Source organism: Meles meles, chromosome 14 (genome assembly GCF_922984935.1).
Source record: "Meles meles chromosome 14, mMelMel3.1 paternal haplotype, whole genome shotgun sequence".
NCBI lineage: Eukaryota > Metazoa > Chordata > Mammalia > Carnivora > Mustelidae > Meles > Meles meles.
The window spans coordinates 73,400,815-73,424,371 of NC_060079.1; the positions used below are offsets into that span (position 1 = coordinate 73,400,815).

Sequence of the window (23,557 nt, forward strand, 5' to 3'; positions counted from 1 at the left end):
TGTTTTTGTTTTTGTCTTTTTTTTTAATTGAGATTTTATTTGAGAGAAAGTATGAGATGGGGGAGGGTCAGAGGGAGAAGCAGACTCCCCACTGAATGGGGAGCCCAATGTAGGACTCTTTCTGGGATTCCAGAGTCAAGACCTGATCCGAAGGATCATGACGCTTAACTGATTGAGCCACCCAGGCACCTGACACTTCGGCTTTGTGTCAAATTCTGTAAATATTTTTAATAAGGCAGGTATCTTTTCCACCGCATTTTACTCTAAATTTTCAAGATTTTTTTTGGTGTATCTTAAAGTATGTGTAAAGAAGCTTTATTGTGAAAAATGCTTTTCTATGCATAGACCTCACTTAAAATAGTTGTTTCCACACAGTTCCTGGCAAAATGCCCTGTTTTCCCAATTTCGCACAAGTTAACCTTGGGCTAGAGAGGAAACGGTGGTGGCGAGATCTGTGCTCCAGGGTACAGTGAAACCGGCGCTACTTTGTAACTCGCTCAGGGTTCAGGGGCCGTCGTGGTAGGGATTCCCGTGGCGGAGACCGTCAGAATCAAATTCATTGCCCAGTGGTGTTGATGGTCTCCTCTTAAGTGGGAATGAGACGGCAGCACTTCCGAGCTCTGTTACCTTCATGGATTCTTTCAGTGGCCCTAAAGGTACATTCTCAGGTACATTCGGAAATGGCGGGGTGCTGTTGAGTGATCTGTCGGGTTTTGTTTAGCCAGTCTGTAGACTGGGGTTTCATACCGTTACTCTTACTCTTTCCAGCATGTCATACTACCTCCCTCTCTCAAAGAGAACCGAGGGGCACCTGGGTGGCTCAGTGGGTTAAGCCTCTGCCTTCGGCTCAGGTCATGATCTCAGGGTCCTGGGATTGAGCCCCGCATCGGGCTCTCTGCTCAGGAGGGAGCTTGCTTCCCCCTCTCGCTCTGCCTGCCTCTCTGCCTACTTGTGATCTCTCTCTCTCAAATAAATAAATGAATAATCTTAAAAAAACAAAAACAAAAGAATAGAAAGTATTCCCCTGAAGGGCTGGTAGTTGGTATAAGCTACTGTAACAGGTATTAGGTAAAATTAAAGACATTTGACTTACAGAATATACAGTGTGTTTTGCAGCTTAGTCCCATGATTAAAAGTGCCGTGTTGAAATATATGAAAGTAATCCTTCACTGGAAATTACTTCATGGGGCTGAAGGGAAGACCAGGCTCAGATTGGATTTCCTTTCTCTGGTTCAGTTACTGTAATGTGCTGCTCCCTGGCCTTTCATTTTTCCTGTACAAGGCACTTAATTTATATGACTTAACGAAGCGGTTTTTTCTGGTGTAGGTGAATAAGATTTTCTTATCTGTGAGTAAATAGGTCTTAAATATATTTCCAAGATGTATTTGAATAATCCTCAAGACCATTTACAGCTCCCTCTTTATTGTCTTCTCCTCCTGACAGTTGAGACGATGCGCATGACAGACTCCTTCAAAGCAGTGCAGAAAGCTCTTACGGCCAGGTTTCTTCAGTTTTCAGTGAAAACACTGGAATTGAGTTTCCCCTGTGCATAATTTGTGGCAGTGCAGTTTGCACCCCTTTGAAAGCAAATAAGCTCACAGCAAGGAAGACAGTCTCCAGAGTCTCAGCACGGCTTTCAGTTTTCCTGGTTCTGTCGGTTGAGGAGTTTGAGGGGAATATGTCCAGGAGAGGATATGACAAGGCTCTTCTAAACACTCTGCTCATACCTAAAGCTTGAGTGTTAGCCAGTGAGGGGTGTGTGCAGAAGAGAGAGAGAGCAGAGTCTTGAAAGTTAAGATTGAGACCCAGGACTTGGTAGGCCATGGTGAATGAATCACGAAGATGTTATGTGCCCTCCCCCTTTTCTTTAATTCTGGATTTTTAGCTCAAAACTTCATATATTTGGAAGACAGCTTGAGTTGGTCTTTCTCAGCCTTAGTTGAATGGGATATCTTGTTTAGATGTACGGGTATACGGTGCACGGTTCTTGTGTCTGTTGAGCGAGGTGAATCCCTTCTCTGGTCTGTTTACAGCAATGCGGTTGCTGGGGAGAGCGCCCTGGACCGAATGGCGTGCGGACTCGGTGGAAAGCTGGTGCTGCCCATGATCAAGGAACACATCATGCAGATGCTCCAGAATCGTAAGTCGGGTCTCCCTCAAATGCTCCAGGGGTGCGGTGTGGCATTCTAAATCCTAAACTCTGACAAACGCTGAGACTTACTCCTTCTTCACCTTTTTTATCCTGCGCTTAGCCCAACTTTTGTATGGTCCTAATAAAATCCTCCTTAGTCCTCTTGGGAACTGCTCAGTCTTGTGCTGAAGAACGCTTTTCCTCACTACTGCAAATGTTCATTCAGTTCCCTCCCTAGAATTGGCTTCAGTGCATAGGAAGAAATTGTAATTCCAAGGAAAAACTATAGATTTGCTCCCTAGGCAGAAATATCTAGGTTTTAATCTTTTAAATAAGACATCATTATTTATTGTTTATGAAAAATTAGCATATTTGATTCATATCATCTTTATCCACTCCCTTTTGTTTTTAAAAGCATGTAATTGGAAGAGAAGCCACTTTTGTATTTCTGCTACTGTTTTCATAGCAAATATTGGTCATTTGTCAGCCTCTGTACCTGTAATTTATAGCAGTATCAAAAATTGTTGTATGGGTGTTCTACTTTTGTCTTTTTTTTTTAAGGTGTTATTTTTAGGTAATCTCTGCATCCAGTGTGCTCCACCAAGCCAGCCAGGTGCCCCCGCCCCCCACTTTTTTTGTCTTTTTAATTACGGAGTTAAGGTGCTTAACTTTTTTTAAAAAAATTCAAATACAGAAACGCAGCTTAGATTTAGAGATGGCCACTGTTAATAGGTCTCTGACACTTGGTCTGACCTCTTTTGTGCGTCCATATGCAGTTTTTAAAAAGTTTGAACATACCTTATGGACACACCATACTCAGCTTAAGCTTTTACCCCAGGGTGTATTGTATGAGCACTTAAACAGCTCCTCCTCATTTTTTTTTAACAACCACATAGCCTTCTATAATACTCCACTAAATGTTAATAAGTTTTTGTTGATTACAAATAATGCTAATGCAGACACTCTTCTATAGAAATCCTGGCTTACTTGTATGCATATTTCTGTCTATAGGGTACATTACATATGAGATACACACTCAAGGGTCCGACCATTGATTCAGCGTCTTAAAGAGTGGTAAAATGGAGTTGTAACAAAAGACTAGCTTCAAATGAAAGTGAATCATTGAGAACTGGAGGCCTTATGCAGTTTACCTAATTCTTTCTTATCCTATATAAGACTCTTCTCCTGAAGAGGCATGGCCCAAAACCATTTTTCCTTTTTAATGATGTGCTTGTGTATCTGGGTCTTGGATAATTGTCTTTCCCTTTTTTTCCCTCCTAAATTTATTGACAGTTTCTTTGCCCCTTCAAAGGGATGGAGACAGCATCAAAGATTGCTTAAGTTATAAGAGCTGCTTGGAGGTATCTAGCTTTTTCATTTTTAAAATGAAGAAAGTAGCCCAGATGCACAAGGTCACCCCAGCTGCCATTGTCTCACTGTTGGTTCACACTATTCTTCAAATCAGTGTGGATGTGACTGTGACTTGTAGTTCAAGAATTTGGTTTTTAAATTTCTGCTACAGCTTTCTAGCTGGATGCCAAAGGCTTTACATATATGGCAGTGAACTCTTAATAAGGTTTGTTACTGTTAACTGTATGGCTTTGAGCAAATAGTCTCCTCCTTAATTTCCTCATCTGTAAAAGAGGAAAAATGATGCAGAGATGTATTTCATGTGTGCAAAGAGTGCTTCCACAACAGCAAACAGTATGTATGTCCTGGCTAACTTAACATGTGCTCCACTTATTTTTAAAGATTGTTCTACTGGCTTTGCTTTAAATAATAAAAAGGAAAATTTAAAGGAGAAAAGCCATTTCCAAATCCATGTACCATAGCATCACATTCTGCTGATCATACTTTCAGGGACTCTGCCTGTTGGAGATGAAAGCGTATCTCTCTCTTCTCTGAGCCAAATATGGACACTGTTAGTAATTATTGCCTCTCTTCTTTAAATTAGTAAATTCAGTGTGCAAAGATTAGCATCTTATTTACCGGTTTCCTAGGACGATTATTCCTCAATTGAAAAATTTTGGCTTACTGATCTGTTGAGTAATTGAAACTCATTAAAAATAAATTTTAATAATGTTATAAATAATAGGTTTTAATACTTAACAGCAAAATTAGGAATTTCTCAGAAATTTTTTCTAGTAGAGTTAGCCACAACAGAGTTCATCTTTATGTGAGTTTTGAGCCCCCCAAAGTGAACAGTTATCAGACTTTCCTACAGCTTTAGTTAACCCTTATGCCAGCAGTTCTCAAACTTTCTGTCTTCAAGACCCCTTTACGCTCTTAAAAATTACTGAAGATCCCAGAGTGCTTTTGTTTATGTGGTGTATCAGTACTTACACCATTAGAAATGAAAACAAACATTTAAAATGTGCATTTAAAGATAACAGTATTAAACCCATTGCACATTAACAAATAACATTTTTCATGAAGAATGACTCTTCCAAAAGAAAAACATGTTAGTGAGAAGAATGTTTTATGCATTTTGTAAATGTTTTCTAAATATCTTAGCTGAGTTCCTATTTCTGCTTCTTCCTTCGGTCTCATGGGATCTTACAGGTTTTGTAATCCTTGGAGTACTCCACTGGACCCTCAGAATGAGAGTGAGAAAGTATTATCAGGAGAATAGTTTTGATTCAGAGAATCCCAGGGTTCTTGGACCCCACTTTGAAAACCATTGCTTTACAGATACCAGCTTTCTGTATTTATGTATCTCTTGCTTTTTGCCACAAGTTATGTGAAACACCTTAAAGGGAACAATAATATAAATATAGGTATTTAGAATTGAGAGTCAGGGAAATTATATATTACAATATAATAGGAAGGTTTAGTAAAATAAATATTATCTAGCTAATTTCTGTTAGTCTAAAATCACATAGCTATTAACAATAGAATACAAATGAAGTTCATCTATGTTCATGTACCCTCTTGTTAAATAAACATTCTTTAAAAGCAGCATCTTTTCTCCATGGCTTTTTTTTTCTTTTTAAAGAAATGTGACTGAGGCACCTGGCTTGCTGGGTCAGGAGAGCATGGGACTCTTGATCTTGGGGTCATAAGTTCAAGCCCCATGTTGGGTGTGGAGATTGCTTAAATAAATGATAAATTTAAAAGGAAAAAAAAAAGGAAATGTGACCGGGGGTGGAGATAAAGTGACACTTTATTCAGTAAATAGCATATGTGGCACACAATCCAGGTACTTGTTGCTCACGGTAAATCTTAGGGGTAAAGCCTCGTTTTCAGCAGGTGCTAAAAATACTAACAAGCTCTTTGCTTCCATATTGCCTTTTAACTACTTCTGGAATAGAAGTGCTCGTGTGACGTAACTGTCACTCCAGTGAAACAGTCCCAGTCAGGCACTTCTTTCTGTTCATTTTTCTAATTAATGTATAAAAATATTTTGATAGTCTTTTCCAAATAAGGAGAACTTGGTGTTGGACTTCTGACAGCCAGAGTGACATGTTTGTACTGGTTAATTGCTCTTCTTTCATGTGTGATTATTTTTTGTAGCTGACTGGAAATACCGGCATGCAGGATTAATGGCCTTATCTGCCATTGGTGAAGGATGCCACCAGCAAATGGAAGGAATTTTAAATGAGATAGTAAATTTTGTTTTGCTTTTTCTCCAGGATCCTGTAAGTACCAGTAAATATCTGACTCATAATTATTACTGTAGTTTCACATGGGAACCCGTTGCCTTTACTTACTCAAAGTAACCCATTCCAGCATCCAAGAGTAAGGTATGCAGCCTGTAATGCTGTGGGACAGATGGCTACAGATTTTGCACCTGGTTTCCAGAAGAAATTTCATGAGAAGGTAAGTAACAATGCCCTAAATATTCAAATCAGACTTTTAAGAAGAGAGTTGGCATTTTCTGTGTATGCTTTGAAATGTGGCATTTCAAAACGTGTGTGCTTACCTGCTTGCATTTCACAGGTGATCGCAGCCCTGCTGCAGACCATGGAAGACCAAGGCAACCAGCGAGTACAGGCCCACGCCGCTGCCGCTCTTATTAACTTCACTGAGGACTGTCCCAAGTCACTACTAATCCCATATTTAGACAATCTGGTGAAACATCTGCATTCCATCATGGTACTTAAACTTCAAGAGGTAAGTTTCTAGGTCTTTCAGTTCCTTATCTAGAGATTAACATGGGTTCATTTGATGGGTAAGACCTGGAGAAAGAGAAACTTCCCAGCATGGCCATATAGAATAGAAAGTTCAGTTCAGCTATTTGAAGTAGAATAATTCAGTCTTGACAAGAGAATAGGCCAATATTGGAATTGGGGAAGAAGATAGAGCCTAAAGGTTAGGTAAAATCAGTATTTGAATTGCCTTGAAAACAAGGCAGTTATTTTGAATTCTGATTTATGTAAATTTGGAAGAACCATTTTGTTCTTAACTGCTGCAAGAAATCATGATGATGTGGTTGTCGGAAATTAGCACAGTGGCATTGTGAGGCATAAACAAAAAGGGAGAAGATTTACCTCAAGACTGTCAGAAGATTATTGCTCAGAGAACTTGGGAGGAAATTGGGGAGGATGACACTAAAAGTCATTTCTCAGGAAGCAGTAACAGTTTCTGCTGGTTTGAATTTAAAAAGATGAAGAAGTAGTGAAAAATGTTGACCGTTCTTCTCACCTGGATGACAGAAGTAGAGAGACGAGAAAAAAAACTCCTTTTTGCTTTAAATATATATTGTTGGATGTCAAACAAGGCCCGGCTGTCCAAATAGAAGGTTTATAGTTATAGCTTAAATAAGCGGTGCAACCTACAAACGACTGAACGATGTTTAATACAGCACTGTGTGAAAAAGAGGATGTAGGAGAGAAAGGCAAAGATTTAGGCTCAGATTGTTGTCAAATACCATGAAAATAAATTGCTGTAAAACTGACAGGAATAAAAAGGACAAATAAAAGCCCTTTTTTAGGTATTATATTTAGCAGTCATAAAGTTACTGTCAAGTGGCTGTAAAAGTAGCCTAACATTAGAAACTCAGTTCTTTGGGGTTTTTTTTAAGATTTATTTATTTATTTGAGATTGGGGAGGGTCAGGAGAGAAAAATCTCAAGCAGACTCCCTGCTGAGCACAGAGCCCAGCGCTGGGCATGATCCCAGGACTCCTGAGATCACGATCTGAGCCGGAATCAGAGTCAGTTGCTCAATCAACTGAGCCATCCAGACACCCCTGGAATCTTAATTCTTATACATTAACTCACTGTGAACCAGTGGCAATTTGCCTAACCCTGTTCTCAGGGAGAACAGGGTGGAAGACAAGATACAGTGTCTAAGAAGGCAAAGAAAAGGGGCTCGAGACAGGACGGGTATTCAGAGTCAGAGGACAACAGGCTAAGAACATGGTAAAGGAACGTGAGTTAATCTGAAGACAAGGAAGCAGACCCAAACTGAAGGCAGATGAGTTGGCTAGTCAGGCGTAGATGGACCAAACGTGACTTTACAAGTAGGTTTGGGTAGAGGGTTGAAGACAGACATGAGAAGCAAGCGCTTTGTTAAATGTTGCTAGCTGCTCTCTCAGTAGTTCCACGGGGATCCTTCCGATTGCTCTGGAACCTACAGTCTTCACTCTGGCTGCTGGAGGGTGGTCTCAGCTTGCTGGCAGAGAAGCGTTTGAGAGCTCACAGCGGGTGTTTCCCCCAGTTTCTCATTTCCATGACTTGTTTTGTGTGTCTTCCTTCTAGTTGATTCAGAAAGGCACCAAGTTAGTGTTGGAACAAGTTGTGACATCTATCGCATCAGTTGCAGATACCGCAGAGGAAAAGTTTGTCCCCTACTATGATTTATTTATGCCATCACTAAAGCATATTGTCGAGAATGCAGTTCAGAAGGAACTCAGACTTCTCCGAGGAAAAACTATTGAGTGCATCAGCCTCATTGGTCTGGCCGTCGGGAAGGAAAAAGTAAGTGATTTTTCAAAGGTGAATTTACTGTATGTAATTCGGCTGTGGAGGCATTGAGGGTTCTACAGGGCTTTTCCTTCTGATAAACAGTTTTCTGATTGCTTGATTTTTTTCCATCATCTTACTCTCCTATCACTGCTACTTTGTATATAAATTCATTTTATCAGTGTTAATATTAAGGTTTTTTCTTAATTCAGTTATGCTCTTGAAACCTCCTCCTTTTCTTACCCCGTGTAGTCTGTCTCCTAGGAGGCATATGGAGTTCAAGATCCGTATGTGTAGTTTCAGCATGTACTTGGAAACCTTCCACTGGCTTTCTTACTAATCCGAAAGCATCAGGTGTCCTAAGAGAAATCCTATATGCATGTAGCTCTTCAGAAAATAATTACCAAGGACCATGCCCCAGTGTATTTTTCTTTCCCCCCGGCATCTCAGAGTTGTCAAAGCTGATCCAGAGGAAGTCTGACCCCTCAGGTTCCAATTCTCAGAACTATCAACATTAGAACCTCTCTGGTGGGTTTTTCAAAACCTAACATCAGCTTTAACTTACCTTATAAACTGTTTCCTGTGGGATACTGAGAACCTAACCAACAATTTATGTTCCATACCCTGTCTGGCTTTCAAACTGTCTTTGAAACACTGCCTGTTTACACAATGGAGATTGCCAGAACTACACAGAGTTAGATGAAAATCATATGGTTCTAGGGAGCAATCCAGAATTTTCTTTCTGGATTTGGATTATCTTTTTACTGCTGAAATGCATAAACTGTAGACCAAAACTTGATGTCATTAGAGATACCGCTGTACTGCAGTTCACACTGACCTTCCCTGGAGAATATATTATTCTAGAAAGAGCACTAAGTCTGCAATATATAGATGAGAATTTTTCTGTGTAACTTTTGTCTGAGGGGTTGTGACCCATGTGGGAAATGTAATAGATTTTCTTTTGGAAAGTTGTTTGCAAAGTAGATAGCAATAAGCACCTCTCTGATCTGGGAACCGTGAGTAACACTGGTGTTGATTTTCCTGTTTTCTTCTAGTTCATGCAAGATGCATCCGATGTGATGCAGCTCCTACTGAAGACGCAGACAGACTTCAGTGACATGGAAGATGATGACCCTCAGGTACACAGCTCGCACACATTGGCCTTGATCCACTTAGCAGTTGTGGCTAGTGCAGGGTAAATGTACTCAAAGAAATTGAGTAATGCACTCCTTGACATAACCCCTGGTTTCAGAGACATTCTTCACTGGCTTTCCTTTACTTCCCCTGCCACCTTCTGCTCCGTCTGCTGTAGCTGCCCCGCTCTCTTCTGACCTCAGTTGATTTTTGGTGCTCTTCGGGTTCTGTCCCAGGCCCCTTGTCTCCTGAGCAGTGTCCTCTACACCATGGCTTCAGTTTTCCTCTGTATGCTATGACTTCCAGATCTTTCTCCGAATTCAGGGCTCATTTATCCAACAGCTTACTAGACATCCCCATTTGGTTGTCTCCCAGTCCTCTCCGTGCCACCCAACTTCCTTCCCCAGTCAAAAAAGAAATACAGAAACCTAACAACAAACTTAACACATGCTCTGCTTTTCTCTTTCTGCCTGTGAACAAACATTCGTTTCACTTAGGACTCAGCCCCCACCCCCACTCAGCCTAATCCCTGCTCCTATTTCACGTCTGGTGTAAGTCATGATCGTGGCAGCTTATGACAACGTGCTGTAAATCACAAGTGTGTGTCGTAATCCTGGTAGTATTCACGTAACCTAACAGGGACTACATAAATGATTGCTGAATTACATTTTGATTCTGTACAGCCACACTATAATTGTTTCCCATAAACTTAAAATCTGTCTTGTTTTAGAGTAGGAGTGGGGAGTATTTGTGTGAACACACATGGGGTAGATATTGTGGGGAGTAAAAAAATCACTTGTGGCTTACCAGAGTGATGAATTAAAAACTGGAATCTCTGTAGGTAATTTGCGGGTGATTAAGACTATGTAAGTACAGTAGCAAAAGAGGTGTCTTCAACGTGGCCAGCCACTTAGAAAATTAAAATAGCTTTGAGAAAGGGATGCTTTGTTTCTTGGGTGTTAATAAATGTTTAACAAATGGAATGCTAGGCAGTAGGGATACAGTCAGATAAAATGGGTTCCTGCCTTCAAAAATTCAGTGCCATACCAGGTACCTTAACCTGGTATAGTTAAGTGGGTTTTATTTCTGTAGTCCAGATGCTATTAGAGAAAAACTAAATATTGCTTCTTGAAAGTAACAAACAATAAGGTCCTGGTCTTTCTTGCCTCACATGCTGTCTGTATCCGAGGGTAAAGGTTCACAATGATTTTGTTGTTTCTGAATGTTTTAAGTATATGACCTTAGAAAAAGGACTTACCTCTTAAAGAGGGCTGAATGTAAAATAAAACATTGTTTCTATGAAATAGGGAAATGGCTTTCTTTGTGATGTCTTTTTACCCATTGTTTTAAAATCAATTTTAATTTTTCCCCCCCAGATCTCTTACATGATCTCAGCATGGGCCAGAATGTGCAAAATTCTTGGAAAAGAATTTCAGCAGTACCTTCCAGTGGTTATGGGGCCTTTAATGAAGACTGCTTCAATTAAGCCTGAAGTAGCCCTTTTAGACAGTAGGTGTCTTCACGAAGACATAGGAGTTGTAAAATTCTTCTCTGTGATTATTTTTAACATAAATTTGTTTTCTTCCCTGTTAATAGCACAAGACATGGAGAATATGAGTGATGATGATGGTTGGGAGTTTGTGAACCTTGGGGATCAGCAAAGTTTTGGTATTAAAACTGCAGGATTGGAAGAAAAGTCTACTGCTTGTCAGATGCTGGTGAGTGCGTCCACTGTTTGCCAAACTTCAGTTGACAACCTCCCATAACACCTGCTACACATTTCAGCGTTCTTTTCATAGGTGCCAGAGAAATTATTTTAAAGAACAGGAATAAATTCTTTAAAATGTAGAAACCTTCTGACCCGTTTACTTTTGGATAAAGAAATCCTATAGGTTTTCTGCGGTGCGGTGCCAGCGTGGCTCAGTCAGCTAAGTCACCTACTCCTGCTTTGGGCTCAGGTTATGATCTCTAGGCCCTGGGATCAAGCCCCACATTGGGCTCTGTGCTCAGCAGGCAGAGTATTCTCTCCCTCTGCCCCTCCCCTTGCTCATCCTCTCCCTCTTTCTAAAATAAATAAATAATGTAGGTAAACTTTTTTATTGGTGCTGTTTCTAACAACAACAACAAAACTCAAGCAACTCGAACGCTTGTTACTAGGAAGATAATACTAGTGTACCCTAGAACATTACATAGCTGATACAAAGCTACGTGGGGGCAAGGACTTCTGTCTGTTTTGTGCTTAGTGTATAGTAGATAAGATGGCCAAAGAACATTTTTTTGAATGAATGAACAGAAATGTGCTCATGATACTGAAAATTGTATGGTTTCACTTGTTTAAAAAAAAAAAAATACATAAACACCCTAGGGACATCAAAGAGTTTGCAGTGATTATCTCTTATAGTATAATGGGGTCTTGTGTGTAAGTTCTCTTTGAGTTGTTTTTTTCCCCTTCATGAGCATGTGTATAGACAGGGACAATAAATTTTTTTTTTAAGATTTTATTTATTTATTTGACAGACAGAGATCACAAGTAGGCAGAGAGGCAGGCAGAGAGAGAGGAGGAAACAGGCTCCCCGCCGTGCAGAGAGCCTGACACGGGGCTCGATCCCAGGACCCTGGGATCATGACCCGAGTTGAAGGCAGAGACTTCAACCCACTGAGCCACCCAGGTGCCCCAACAATATATTTTTTAAAAGAATTTTAAAATTATGGTTTTGGATAATAAATTTAGCAATTCAGTAAGCCTAAATAAAAGTTACTTGCTTACATTTTATCTTGTACTAATAAAGGACTGTTGTGTTTTCTAATTCATTAAACTTGTATTTCCTAAACTTATCAGTACTTACTATATTATATAAACATTTATGTCCATAATTTATGAACATTTTGGATTATTGTGGTATCTCTCAAGCGGAGAACAATTATAAATGTCACATCTCTAAACAAAATTATCAAATCTTTTAATGTAGTGGAAGAAAGTAAAGAAACAATTATTTTTAAAACAGCACTGTGTAGGGCACCTGGGTGGCTTAGTCATCCAGCTCGTGGTTTCAGCTCAGGACAGGGTCTGGCGGTGGTGAGAGGGAGCTGCATCAGACTCTGCACCGGGCGTGGAGCCTGCGTGGGGTTCCCTCTCTTCCTCTCCCACCACTCCTCCACCCCACAGTCCCCGATAACAGGTGCTCTGTCTCTAAATAAATAAATAAGCAGACAGCACTGTTTTTCTGTTTCAGTGCTGAAATAATTTCTTTTTTAAGATTGATTATTTGAGAGAGAGAGACTACTCAAGCAGACTCCTCACTGAGCACAGATCCTGAAGTGGGGGTGACCTGAGCTGAAACCAGGAGCTGGAAGCTCAACTGAATGAGCCGCCCAGACGCCCTGAAATAATTACTTTAAAAAATACAAGATAACATAAGCCTGTTTGCAGATTAACAAAATAAATGATATGCCACAATTACATTGTAGCGTGAGAGGATGAGCGTGGAGGAGGGGCAAAGGGAGGGAGAGAGAATCTTAAGCGAGCTCAACACTTAGCTGATAGTCCGACACAGGGTTCTAGCTCAGGACCCTGGAATCGAGTCAGACTCTGAGCTGACTGAGCCACCCAGGCCCCCCTATATCTTTTTTTTTTCCCCCAAATTTTTTTAATTTATTTGAGAGCACTCGCACCCGCACAGACGGGGAGGGGCAGCGGAAGAGGGGTAAGCAGACTCCCTACCGAGCAGGGAGCCCAATGTGGGGCTCAGTCCCAGGACCCTGAGATCATGACCTGAGCTGAAAGCAGTGGCTTAACCAGCTGAGCCTCCAGGTGCCCCTTATCTTTTTAAATTATTTTCCCTAATTGATATATTTTGTTTGACATTTCTCACAGTGCTGAAACTTTTGCAAAATTCTCCCATGCACAAGAGTTCAAACGAGTGGTGTTTAAAGGACAGTGTATACCGCAGTCACGCCACAGCCCCTTCCCACTTCACAGTTCTTTTCTACATTTATATTTGTGTTTTCCAAAAACCCTTCACAGTCCTGCATGCTGCTTTTTTTTTCTTAAGATATTGTTCGTTTATTTATTTGAGAGATAGAGAGAGTGAGCAGGGGGAGGAGAAGAGGGCCTCTCGGTGGGACTCCACGCTGAACACAGAGCCTGACACAGGGCCTGATTTCAGGACCCTGAGGTCATGACCTGAGCCGAAATCGGGCATGGGACGCTTAACGAACTGAGCCTCCCAGGCACCCACTGCATGCAGCTTTGAACACATTTCTAGTCAGGATACAGCATTCTGTGGTCCTTACGATTCTGCTATTTAATAAGTATTAACACCTAAAAACTAACATGGATCTTGATTTCTGATATTTTGTTTTCAGGTTTGCTATGCTAAAGAGTTGAAGGAAGGCTTTGTGGAATATACTGAACAGGTTGTCAAACTGATGGTCCCTCTACTGAAATTTTATTTCCACGATGATATCCTACAATTTTTGAACGCAAAACCTTTCTAGTATTAGTTCAGTTGTAGCTTGGTCAAGTATTAGACTTTGTGTTAACTGCAGCCTACATCACTCTTACTATTTGCACTAAGTGTAGGAAAACTTCGTTTTTTTTGCATGTGCTTTAGTTTCATGGTTTTTGTTTGGGCCAAAAACATGAAAGAGAAAATGTTAGATCTGACTTCTAGTTGACAGCTTTTTCTATGAACCTCTGACAGGTTTTAAGGATTAATATTTTATAAGCAAATGTTTGTGGTTATATATATAATTGCTCCTTTTCTCAAATATCTTTGGTTGATGTTAAGAAACTTAAGACCTTTCTTAATAGGTTAGAGACTCACTGAGAATTTTGTATGGTTGTACATTGGGGAGAAACATTTGATATAAATCTTTCCAATGTGATAATAATAATTCATACATATAGAAACATTTTATGGCCTTTACACACACACACACAAATTTCATAGATGGATTTTAAAAAAAGGACAGCCCAACAGTGTTTTGAGTCCAGACCCAAACCGAGATTTGCCTGACTCTAGGGCCCCTTTGCTGTGGCATCCTTTACAGATGACAGCTTTTGCCCAACAGACACTTAACATGACGCCAGAGGACAAAGAAGTCTTTTTAAGAGGAAGTCTCCCTCTGAACCTTCTTTTACAAATCATATTAGATAGGGAGGGGCAATTAATCTTCAATGAAAACTGAGAAGGCTCTGACAGAAGATCCTCATTAGTTTTCCTGGGAGAATCATAGCTTTGGTTGCATTTATTAAAAACCTATATTGCCTAAAGTTTTGGGTAGGAACATCTCTAGATAGGCTCTAAGGATCCCAGATCCTTCCACATTTGAGACTTACTGCTGCTGTATTGTAGATGACGGAAAAGATGGGAGATAAGTCATACGGGTAGGGAGATGTCTGGTTTGTACGCATGTTCTGCTTACCACAAGCTCCTGGGTAGCAGTCTGGGATAAACAGGTTACCTGGTGCTCAGTGAGCACTTTAATGTTTATATAAGCAAAGTGATAGAACCATCTTTTGAGGATAGCGATTACACTAAGTGTATCTAAGAATAGTGATTACGTTTCCTTAACAATAAAACGTGTTCGAGTGGCAGCAGCAGAATCCATGCCTCTTCTCCTGGAATGTGCGAGAGTTCGTGGTCCTGAGTATCTCACACAGATGTGGCATTTTATGTGTGATGCTCTAATCAAGGCCATTGGCACAGAACCAGATTCAGATGTCCTCTCAGAAATCATGCATTCTTTTGCAAAAGTAAGTATTTTTCTTTTAAAAACACATAAAAGGTGTGTGTTCATTTATTAGTCTAGCTAAATAAATAAAATTGAATCTTTTTGTGCTATAACAGTATTTAGTGGAAATGTTTAATCCTCTTTTTTAGTTTAACACTTTTTTTGTTTTGTTTGTGTTTGGTTTTTGGGTTTTTTTTTTTTCTTCAAGTAACCGCTTTTATAGTCTAGTCTTGGTTAGTTTCCACCCTTATTTACCTAATAATCCAGCTGCAGAATCTTGGGTCACTTCTAGCCCACACCTACTTGGTCCTATTCTCTGCTATATTCCTCTGCTGTTCACACTGCCTGTGCCTTTGTGCTGAGATAGCCTTACTTGGTCTGTTCCAGAAGTCTCTGTCCTTTCTCTCCCTCTCAGTTGATTCTGCTTTTCTCAAACATGAACTTGCTCGTTACTTGTCACTCCCTTCCTGTATTTCTTGGTCAGCTCCATGGCCTGCTTCACACTTCGTTTTGAAAGTTGTTCGTCATCTTTAATTGTCCCCATTTACACTCCTGCAGTTTGAATTTACTTCTGTTTTTCCAAAGAATGCATGCTGCTGGGCCTTTGCACGTATCCTCTCCCCCAGCTGTAGTGCCTGCCCTCCCAGCACACGCTTGCCGTTTTTCTCGAACTGGTCTGTGCAGAGTCTGAGTGCTGATTGAGCTCCCTAGAGGCTGGGTGCTCTGCTCCATCTTGGAGACCTCAGCACCTAGCAGTGATGCCTGGCATTTAAGACCTGCTCAGGATCTGCTTCTTATAAAAACATTGTTTAAGTTCTTTTCCTTGAAGTACTGTCATTGTAACACACACACCCACACCCACACACACCCCAAACATTATCTACTCAGTCAATCATTAGTCTTCTAGGGTACAGGCTTAGTGAATTTTCCTCAGGCTCCCACGTGATTCTTTTTTTTTTTTTAAGATTTTATTTATTTGACAGACAGCGAAAGAGGGAACGCAAGCAGGAGGAGTGGGAGAGGAAGAAGCCAGCTTCCCGCCGAGCAGGGGGCCCAATGTGGGGTTCAATCCCAGCACCCTGGGATCGTGACCTGAGCCGAAGGCAGATGTCTAACAGCTGAGCCACCGAGGCGCCCCTTTTCATGTGTGATTCTTAGTGGAATTTAACTAGTGACTCTAAAACCCTTAAATCCCATGGCTTGCTTTCTTTTTTTTTTTTTTTTTTTTTTTAAATATTTTTTATTTATTTGACAGAGAGAAATCACAACTAGGCAGAGAGGCAGGCAGAGAGAGAGGAGGAAGCAGGCTCCCTGCAGAGCAGAGAGCCTGATGTGGGGCTCGATCCCAGGACTCTGGGATCATGACCCGAGCCGAAGGCAGAGGCTTTAACCCACTGAGCCACCCAGGCGCCCCCCATGGCTTGCTTTCTTGACCCAATTTCATTGTAGTGCATTGAAGTCATGGGAGACGGATGCCTTAATAATGAACATTTTGAAGAATTGGGAGGAATATTGAAAGCTAAACTCGAAGAGCATTTTAAAAATCAAGAACTGCGGCAAGGTAAGTCTTCCATGCTTTTATTTCTGAATGTAATCCTTGACCATTTTGGCACCATTTACAAAGACATTTATTTGGGTGTGTTTTAGTTAAAAGACAAGATGAAGACTATGACGAGCAGGTGGAAGAGTCGCTGCAAGATGAGGTAAATCGCTCCCTCCAGAGCCTGATGCGCACGATCGTTCGCATCCAGATGATTTCAGATGCTTAAGTTTGTCAGTCATCTGACTTGTCATTCTGATGGTGATTATCAGTAATTTTTAGCAGAAGAATCTGACATGTGTTGCACTTACTAACGTAGAGAAGAAGTAATTGAAGTTAGCTGACTGTGGTTGGGCCGCTGGGGGGACTTCTCGCGGCAGCACCTAACACATAGCAGCGCTCGGAAGTTCCCCGGGTAGTTCTTTTCCGTACTCCTGAACAACTTTTTATTTGGTGCTTTTAGCACTTTAAAGAAGAGTGAGCTCAGATCCATGTGTTGAATGACTATCTAAAGCCACACCCTGTTGACGGTCTGGGGCTGAAGGCTCGATCTTGTTGTAACATCAGTTGTTTTTCTCCTGGACCACAGAATAATACAGATTTTATCACAGATAACACAGAGTGGTTGACGTAAGTCGTCTTCAGCTTGTTGCTCAGTTCTCTCCTCATCGAATTACCTGATGCCATGAAATCTATTTGCACTGTGTGTTCAGGGCCCCCAGAGTGCGGCCAGTAGCCATCCTGGTGGACCAGTCAGCCCCTTGCTGTGCAGGGTGCTCACATGCTGAGTAACTGAACCCACGGCTCCGCCAGTCAACTCCCAGGTTAGAAACATTCTTGCAGAAAACAAAAAAGAGTACTGAAGTAAAAACACCCTGTCTCAGAATTTTGAAACTTAAGTACATTTCAGGAAAACTCTTTGGAATAAGCATAGTACTTGCCCACACCTTCTCTTTCTGGGCAGGTAGGAGACGCCACCCGCAGGCTCTAGAGTCTTACTGTGCCCTTAAGAAAATGATGACAAATTGAATTTTCTACGCATCTTAAATTTTTTTAAATAAATGTAACTGTCATAGTGGAGATAACTTTTTAATGCATATGGATGTTGTGTGTATTTTTGTTTTTTGTTTTTGTTTTTAGGATGATAATGATGTTTATATTCTGACCAAAGTGTCAGACATTTTACACTCAATATTCAGTAGCTACAAGGAAAAGGTGTTACCGTGGTTTGAACAGCTGCTTCCGTTAATTGTCAACCTAATTGTAAGTGTTGCCTCTCTCTAATAGTTATTTTAGATAGTTGTCTGGGATGTTTTCAGTGCAGCATTTGAAAACACACTTTTAGGTTAAAATGGACCTTAGAAATCATAGAGAGCTTCCAGAGTACATCTTTAATTCTGTCAAGTTTATTGCATTGCCCTTGATATTTTCTCATTTAATACATGCCCAAGGTTTGCTAATTAGGTTTTCCATAGTTCAGTTAAATTACAGTGCATTCCAGGAGCCTACAAATGACTTTTCATTATTTGAGGTTATGTGTGCCCTGCTAAATTAACAAAATCATTACTTTTTTTGGCGGACCCTGGAGGATTCAGTTAAAATCCTTGTTACGCACAACCAGCAATCATACATTGTGGATGATGGCCTTATGTATTCAGTTTTTAAAATATGCGTGAAGAGCAGTCAGTAGAAGTTTGTCTTGCTTCGGCTTTTACTTCTGCTTTGTGTTTAGTAGTGCAGCACGTTTTTTGAAAAGTTTAGGCTCATGTGACTTAGCCTGTTGAGTGGGCACGTAAAGTTAAAACCTGTTCACAGCTTTTCTTGTTGCTGTTTTGTTTTTGTTTTAAAGATTTTATTTATTCATTTGTCAGAAAGAGAGCAAGAGTGAGAGAGTGAGTGAACACAAGCAGGGGGAGCAGCAGGCAGAGGGAGAAGCAGGCTCCCTGCTGAGCAGAGAGCCCAATGTGGGACTCAATCCCACGACGCTGGGATCAGGACCTGAGCCGAAGGCAGAGGCTTAACCAACCGAGCCACCCAGGCGTCCCTTTCTTGTTGTTTCTTTTTTTTTTTTTTTTTTTTTTTAAGGTTTTATTTATCCATTTGACGGACAGTTATTACAAGTAGGCAGAGAGGGAGAGGGGGAAGCAGGTTCCCCGCCGAGCAGAGAGCCCAATGCGGGGCTCGATCCCAGGACGCTGGGACCATGACCTGAGCCGAAGTCAGAGGCTTAACCCACTGAGCCACGCAGGCGCCCCATCCCTTTCTTGTTGTTTCTTAAAGACAGCATTATCATTATCTTTTTTATGAAGCAAATGTACATAAGTTGTTGCTGCTGCTGGTTCTTCCTGGTATGTGCTAATGTCAGATTGTGAGATTCTATAGAAAAATCTCGCCAGGTCTTTTAAACTTGTAGTTCATTAAATCTCTGTTGTAAGTTGAAGATTGTTATTCACAAGAAATGATTATTACTGTGTTGTGTTTCATTGCCTGTGTCAGGAATATCTATGTGAGCTGATAGTCAATAGTGTTTTGTTTTGTTTACATTCTTTATATACTCCGGTATTCAAAGCTTAAAAGATTCTCTCTTTTATAGTGTCCACATAGACCATGGCCAGACAGACAGTGGGGATTGTGCATCTTTGATGATGTCATAGAACACTGTAGTCCAGCCTCATTTAAATATGCAGAATATTTCTTAAGGCCGATGCTCCAGTATGTATGTGACAACAGCCCGGAAGTCAGGCAAGCAGCTGCATATGGCTTGGGAGTCATGGCACAGTATGGTGGAGATAACTACCGTCCTTTTTGTACAGGTACTTTCATTTGTTTGGTTCCAGGCATTCTTTTTGTCACTTCCTCGTTCTCTTCCATGCCCCCAAACATTATATCGCTATTTTTGCTGTATTCTCCTTCCCTTTCTCAAACTTGTCACCTTTGGTGCATATGAATTGACCTCTTTGTTCTGGAAATGGAAATGAAGTCTGAGTGGAATCTGAGCCTCTCCACTGCGTCCTCCAGAGCGCAGTTCATTTCGGGTTTGGGGTTTACACCCCAGCTGTAGGAGAGGACTTTTTTTTTTTTTTTAAGATTCTATCAATTTGAGAGAGTGAGAGCACACATGAGCAGGGGGGCAGGGAGCAGAGGGAGAGGGAGAAGCAAACTCCGCACTGAGCACAGAACCCGATGAGGGGGCTTGATCCCGGGACCCTGAGATCATGATCTCCGCCAAAGTCAGACACTTAACTCACTGAGCCACCCAGGCACCCCGAGCATAGGACTTTCCAGACCTATTGGGATCCCTGTAGGGGTAGCACAGGAATATAGCTGGAGGCTTTTAAAAGCTGAAGTAAGTGGTCAGAAGTGTAAATCTGGAGCCTCCTGACCTGACCTCATAGGGTCTCCTTCAGTAGAGTGAGTGCTGGTGCTCCTGGTTGGGGCAGCCTGCCTTTCCTCACTGGGTCTGGTTCTGCGGCCAAAACGAGAAAACATGCCTTACACCTTACTAATTCTTCACTGTCATCGATAATGGGGCCATAGATAAAAAAAGAAATCTTGGCATGAAATGTGAGGTTTTAACTGACCTTCTTGCAATTGCCTATTTCAGAAGCACTTCCGCTGCTGGTAAGAGTTATTCAGTCTGCCGATTCTAAGACCAAAGAAAATGTCAATGCTACAGAGAACTGCATCTCAGCAGTAGGGAAGATTATGAAGTTCAAGCCTGACTGTGTGAGCGTTGAGGAAGTCCTGCCACACTGGTTGTCCTGGCTTCCACTACATGAAGATAAAGAAGAAGCTGTTCAGACTTTTAATTATCTGTGTGATTTGATTGAAAGGTAAGAAAAAGGACAAATTAGACCTTATTTTCTTCCTCTTTCTATAAAACAGTGTTTCCTGTGAACAGCCCTTAGACGTATAGGTTTCTAATAATGTTGTCTTTATAAATCATGTTAAGCCTTATCACAGTTAATGCTGCCTTACAGTTAGATCTAATTTTGACTTACTCTTTATGGAATTAAATTCCGCCGTTGAGGCATTGTAGAATATAATGTTATAAGAAGGTTTCCTTTTAATATTGTCACCCTCCCCATTTATCTAGGTTTTTTGTTTATTTGGCTTTAGAGTTTCTTTTTTTTTTTTTTTTTAAAGATTTTATTTATTTATTTGACAGAGAGAGAGATCACAAGTAGGCAGAGAGAGGGGAGGAAGCAGGCTCCCTGCAGAGCAGAGAGCCCGATGCGGGGCTCGATCCCAGGACCCCGAGATCATGACCTAAGCCGAAGGCAGCGGCCCAATCCACTGAGCCACCCAGGCGCCCCTAGATTTTCATTTTTTAAGATACTTACTTATTTCACAGAGAGAGCACAAGCAGGGGGAGAAGTGGGCTCCCTGCTGAGCAAGGAGCCCAGTGCGGGACTCAATCCCAGGACCCTGGGATTGTGACCTGAGCTGGAGGCAGATGCCACCGGGGCGCCCTGCTTTAGATTTTTTTTAAATTTCAGCTTTACTAAGGTGTAATTGACATATATCACATATTAGTAGAATGAGATTGAAGAATGTTGATAGTGCCATTATTTGATCCTCTAAAATTCTTGTATTTGGCACGGGGGGTGGGGGCGAGATGCAGAATTCAAGAATCAGTGGTGTAAGGAAAGTATTCCAAACAAGTAATCAAGATCTGGCCCTAGGCTCTGGCATTATTGATGCCATTTTGTGTTCGTGAGTGTATCTAAGAATTGCAACAACCTGGAGGCCATGGAAGCTGTCAAATCCAGGGCATGTTCTTTGGTGTCTGTCTTCCAAATATTAATCAGATACAGGCTCTGTCGCTGTTAATTACTGCTTTTATTCATGTATAACTCTAAGGACTGCAACCACTCCTTTCCTAGAATTTGTAGAAATAGGCCAGTGGACATATTCCTTCATGCCTTTTTAAGTTCTTGTTCACACAAATGTTTGTTTGAGTGTTCCCACGGAGAACTGTCATTAGGGGATGTGATAGCCGTCCTGGGGACTGTACACTCCTTATCTGCTCCTGCCTCCGAAACCACCAGTTCTCCATCACGCTCTTGGATCAGCTCCCTTGGAAATGACTGTTCTGTAATTTCTTAATGAAAGGCTAGAATTCTAGTTAAGTTCACTATCATGTTTCTTTCTGTTAAACTTGCGTAAAGTTTATTTCCCAACATACTCTTGAAATGCTCCTAAATCCTTTTAAATTCCAAATTTATTTGGAAACCATTTTGCCATATATAAATAAAAATAGTGTTAAGAAACTGTTATTCTTGGGGCGCCTGGGTGGCTCAGTGGGTTAAAGCCTCTGCCTTTTGCTCAGGTCATGATCCCAGGGTCCTGGGATAGAGCCCTGCATCGGGCTCTCTGCTTGGCAGGGAGCCTGCTTCCTCCTCTCTCTCTCTCTGCCTGCCTCTCTCCCTACTTGTGATCTCTGTCTGTCAAATAAATAAAAATAAAATCTTTAAAAAAAAAAAAAGAAACTGTTATTCTTAGTAATAGCTCTTTTTTTCTTTAACTAAGTCACAAATTATTTATAAAACACTTAGAACATTCTGTTCCTTGCCCCTTAAAACAAATCTAAGAAATGAGCCAAGTATTTTTCCTGATTTACATGGGAAGACACTGAAGAGCTAATAAATAAAATAAGCTGGTTTTCCTCCCACTGAATAGGACTTTAGTGAATGCATAATCATCTTATAACAAAATTGTGTAACAAAATTCTATGTTGGAGGAAGGATGTAGGGGAAAGTATGAGTGCTTGAGTGATTTCGCCTTATAATTGTCTTATAATGGCTTTCTTCTCTTTGGTCAGTAATCACCCCATCGTTCTCGGCCCAAACAATACCAATCTGCCCAAAATATTCAGTATAATTGCAGAAGGAGAAATGCATGAGGCAATTAAACATGAAGATCCTTGTGCCAAACGTCTGGCTAATGTAGTTCGTCAAGTACAGGTAAGCTGGTTTGCTGAAATTGTGGAAGAGGCAATAAAATCGTTTTTGAGACGTGTTTTGGTTTTGGTTTGGGGGCTTTTTTTTTTTTCTTTCCTTTTTTCTGTATTAGAAAGAAATAGGTACCCAATTTCATTTTTATATTCTCTCATCTCCAAGGCTCAAATAACTTAATATATAGCCTGTATGTTCTCATTTTTTTTTATTAGCACTAAAACATTTGTCCTAAACTTGAGACATTTTGAACCTTCCAGTTGGTGCTTAGCACATACTCATGTAGTTGGTTTTTTTTTTGCATTGTCTGAAGAAAAAAAAGATGAGATTTGAATAGTAAGTAAGCTGTCATCTACCAGAGTCTTTTAAATGATTTATGCTCCCCAATTCTTACGTGTTGTTTACTTGACAGTGTCCTCTACCAAGTATAGGTTTATCAGATCAGACTAAATGAAGAAAACTTAGTGTAAGTGAAGTGAACTGTAAAGATATGAACAGATTTCTTGCTTTTATAAGGATACTCATGGAACTGCTCTACCTTGAAAGAAACTATTTGGCATTATTACAGTCTACCTAATGATGGTTAGTACAGTGCTTCTGAATGACCATTTTACTGAACCTAAATTTCTGAAACTGTTTTTTCCTAGACTTCGGGAGGACTGTGGACCGAGTGCATAGCACAGCTCAGCCCCGAGCAGCAGGCCGCCATACAGGAGCTCCTGAACTCTGCTTGAAGGGCCTTAATCTCACCACCAGAAAACTAACTCCGAATAAACGTTTACCCTTTTGTTTAGGTTTCTTTGTTTTGTTTTTGAGCAAAGAGAGCGGTAGAGTTGTGTTGCGTAGGCCGCTCTTCTGCGAGGCCACACCAGCGGGAAGAGAAGCACTGGGTTTCAGAGTGGTGTTTGAACGGGTTCTCGTACCACAGAAGAGGTTCCCCGTAAGCCCTACAGTAGCACTGAAGAGTATTTTTCTACTGGTATACGCCACCCGTGTGAACGTGAAAGGGAAGTGAAGTGAAGTTCTCTCATTAGACAAAGGAAATTTAAGACAAAACAGCTTTAAGATCAGTGACTCAGCGTAGATGTCTGTTAAAGCAATTTGCTATACACCTAGTGTTAATTTTATTAATTGGAGTGTGAGTCTCTTTGTA

At 40.9% G+C, this 23,557-nt stretch overlaps 1 protein-coding gene across 1 annotated transcript in view; it reads left to right on the plus strand.

The window, feature by feature from the left end:
- Positions 1–23,197, plus strand: part of IPO5 (importin 5) — a 41,143-nt gene extending 17,946 nt beyond the window's left edge. Inside the window, exons 10-26 of the mRNA XM_045978155.1 lie at positions 2,035–2,141; positions 5,646–5,770; positions 5,862–5,951; positions 6,072–6,245; positions 7,834–8,052; positions 9,093–9,176; positions 10,548–10,680; positions 10,768–10,889; positions 13,537–13,633; positions 14,757–14,929; positions 16,357–16,468; positions 16,555–16,610; positions 17,588–17,710; positions 19,041–19,260; positions 20,052–20,280; positions 22,272–22,413; positions 23,052–23,197. Of these exons, the coding sequence (XP_045834111.1) occupies positions 2,035–2,141; positions 5,646–5,770; positions 5,862–5,951; positions 6,072–6,245; positions 7,834–8,052; positions 9,093–9,176; positions 10,548–10,680; positions 10,768–10,889; positions 13,537–13,633; positions 14,757–14,929; positions 16,357–16,468; positions 16,555–16,610; positions 17,588–17,710; positions 19,041–19,260; positions 20,052–20,280; positions 22,272–22,413; positions 23,052–23,138 (2,293 nt within the window). The 3' untranslated portion in view covers positions 23,139–23,197. The remainder of the gene's footprint in view (positions 1–2,034; positions 2,142–5,645; positions 5,771–5,861; positions 5,952–6,071; positions 6,246–7,833; positions 8,053–9,092; positions 9,177–10,547; positions 10,681–10,767; positions 10,890–13,536; positions 13,634–14,756; positions 14,930–16,356; positions 16,469–16,554; positions 16,611–17,587; positions 17,711–19,040; positions 19,261–20,051; positions 20,281–22,271; positions 22,414–23,051) is intronic.
- The last annotated feature ends 360 nt before the right edge of the window (positions 23,198–23,557 follow it).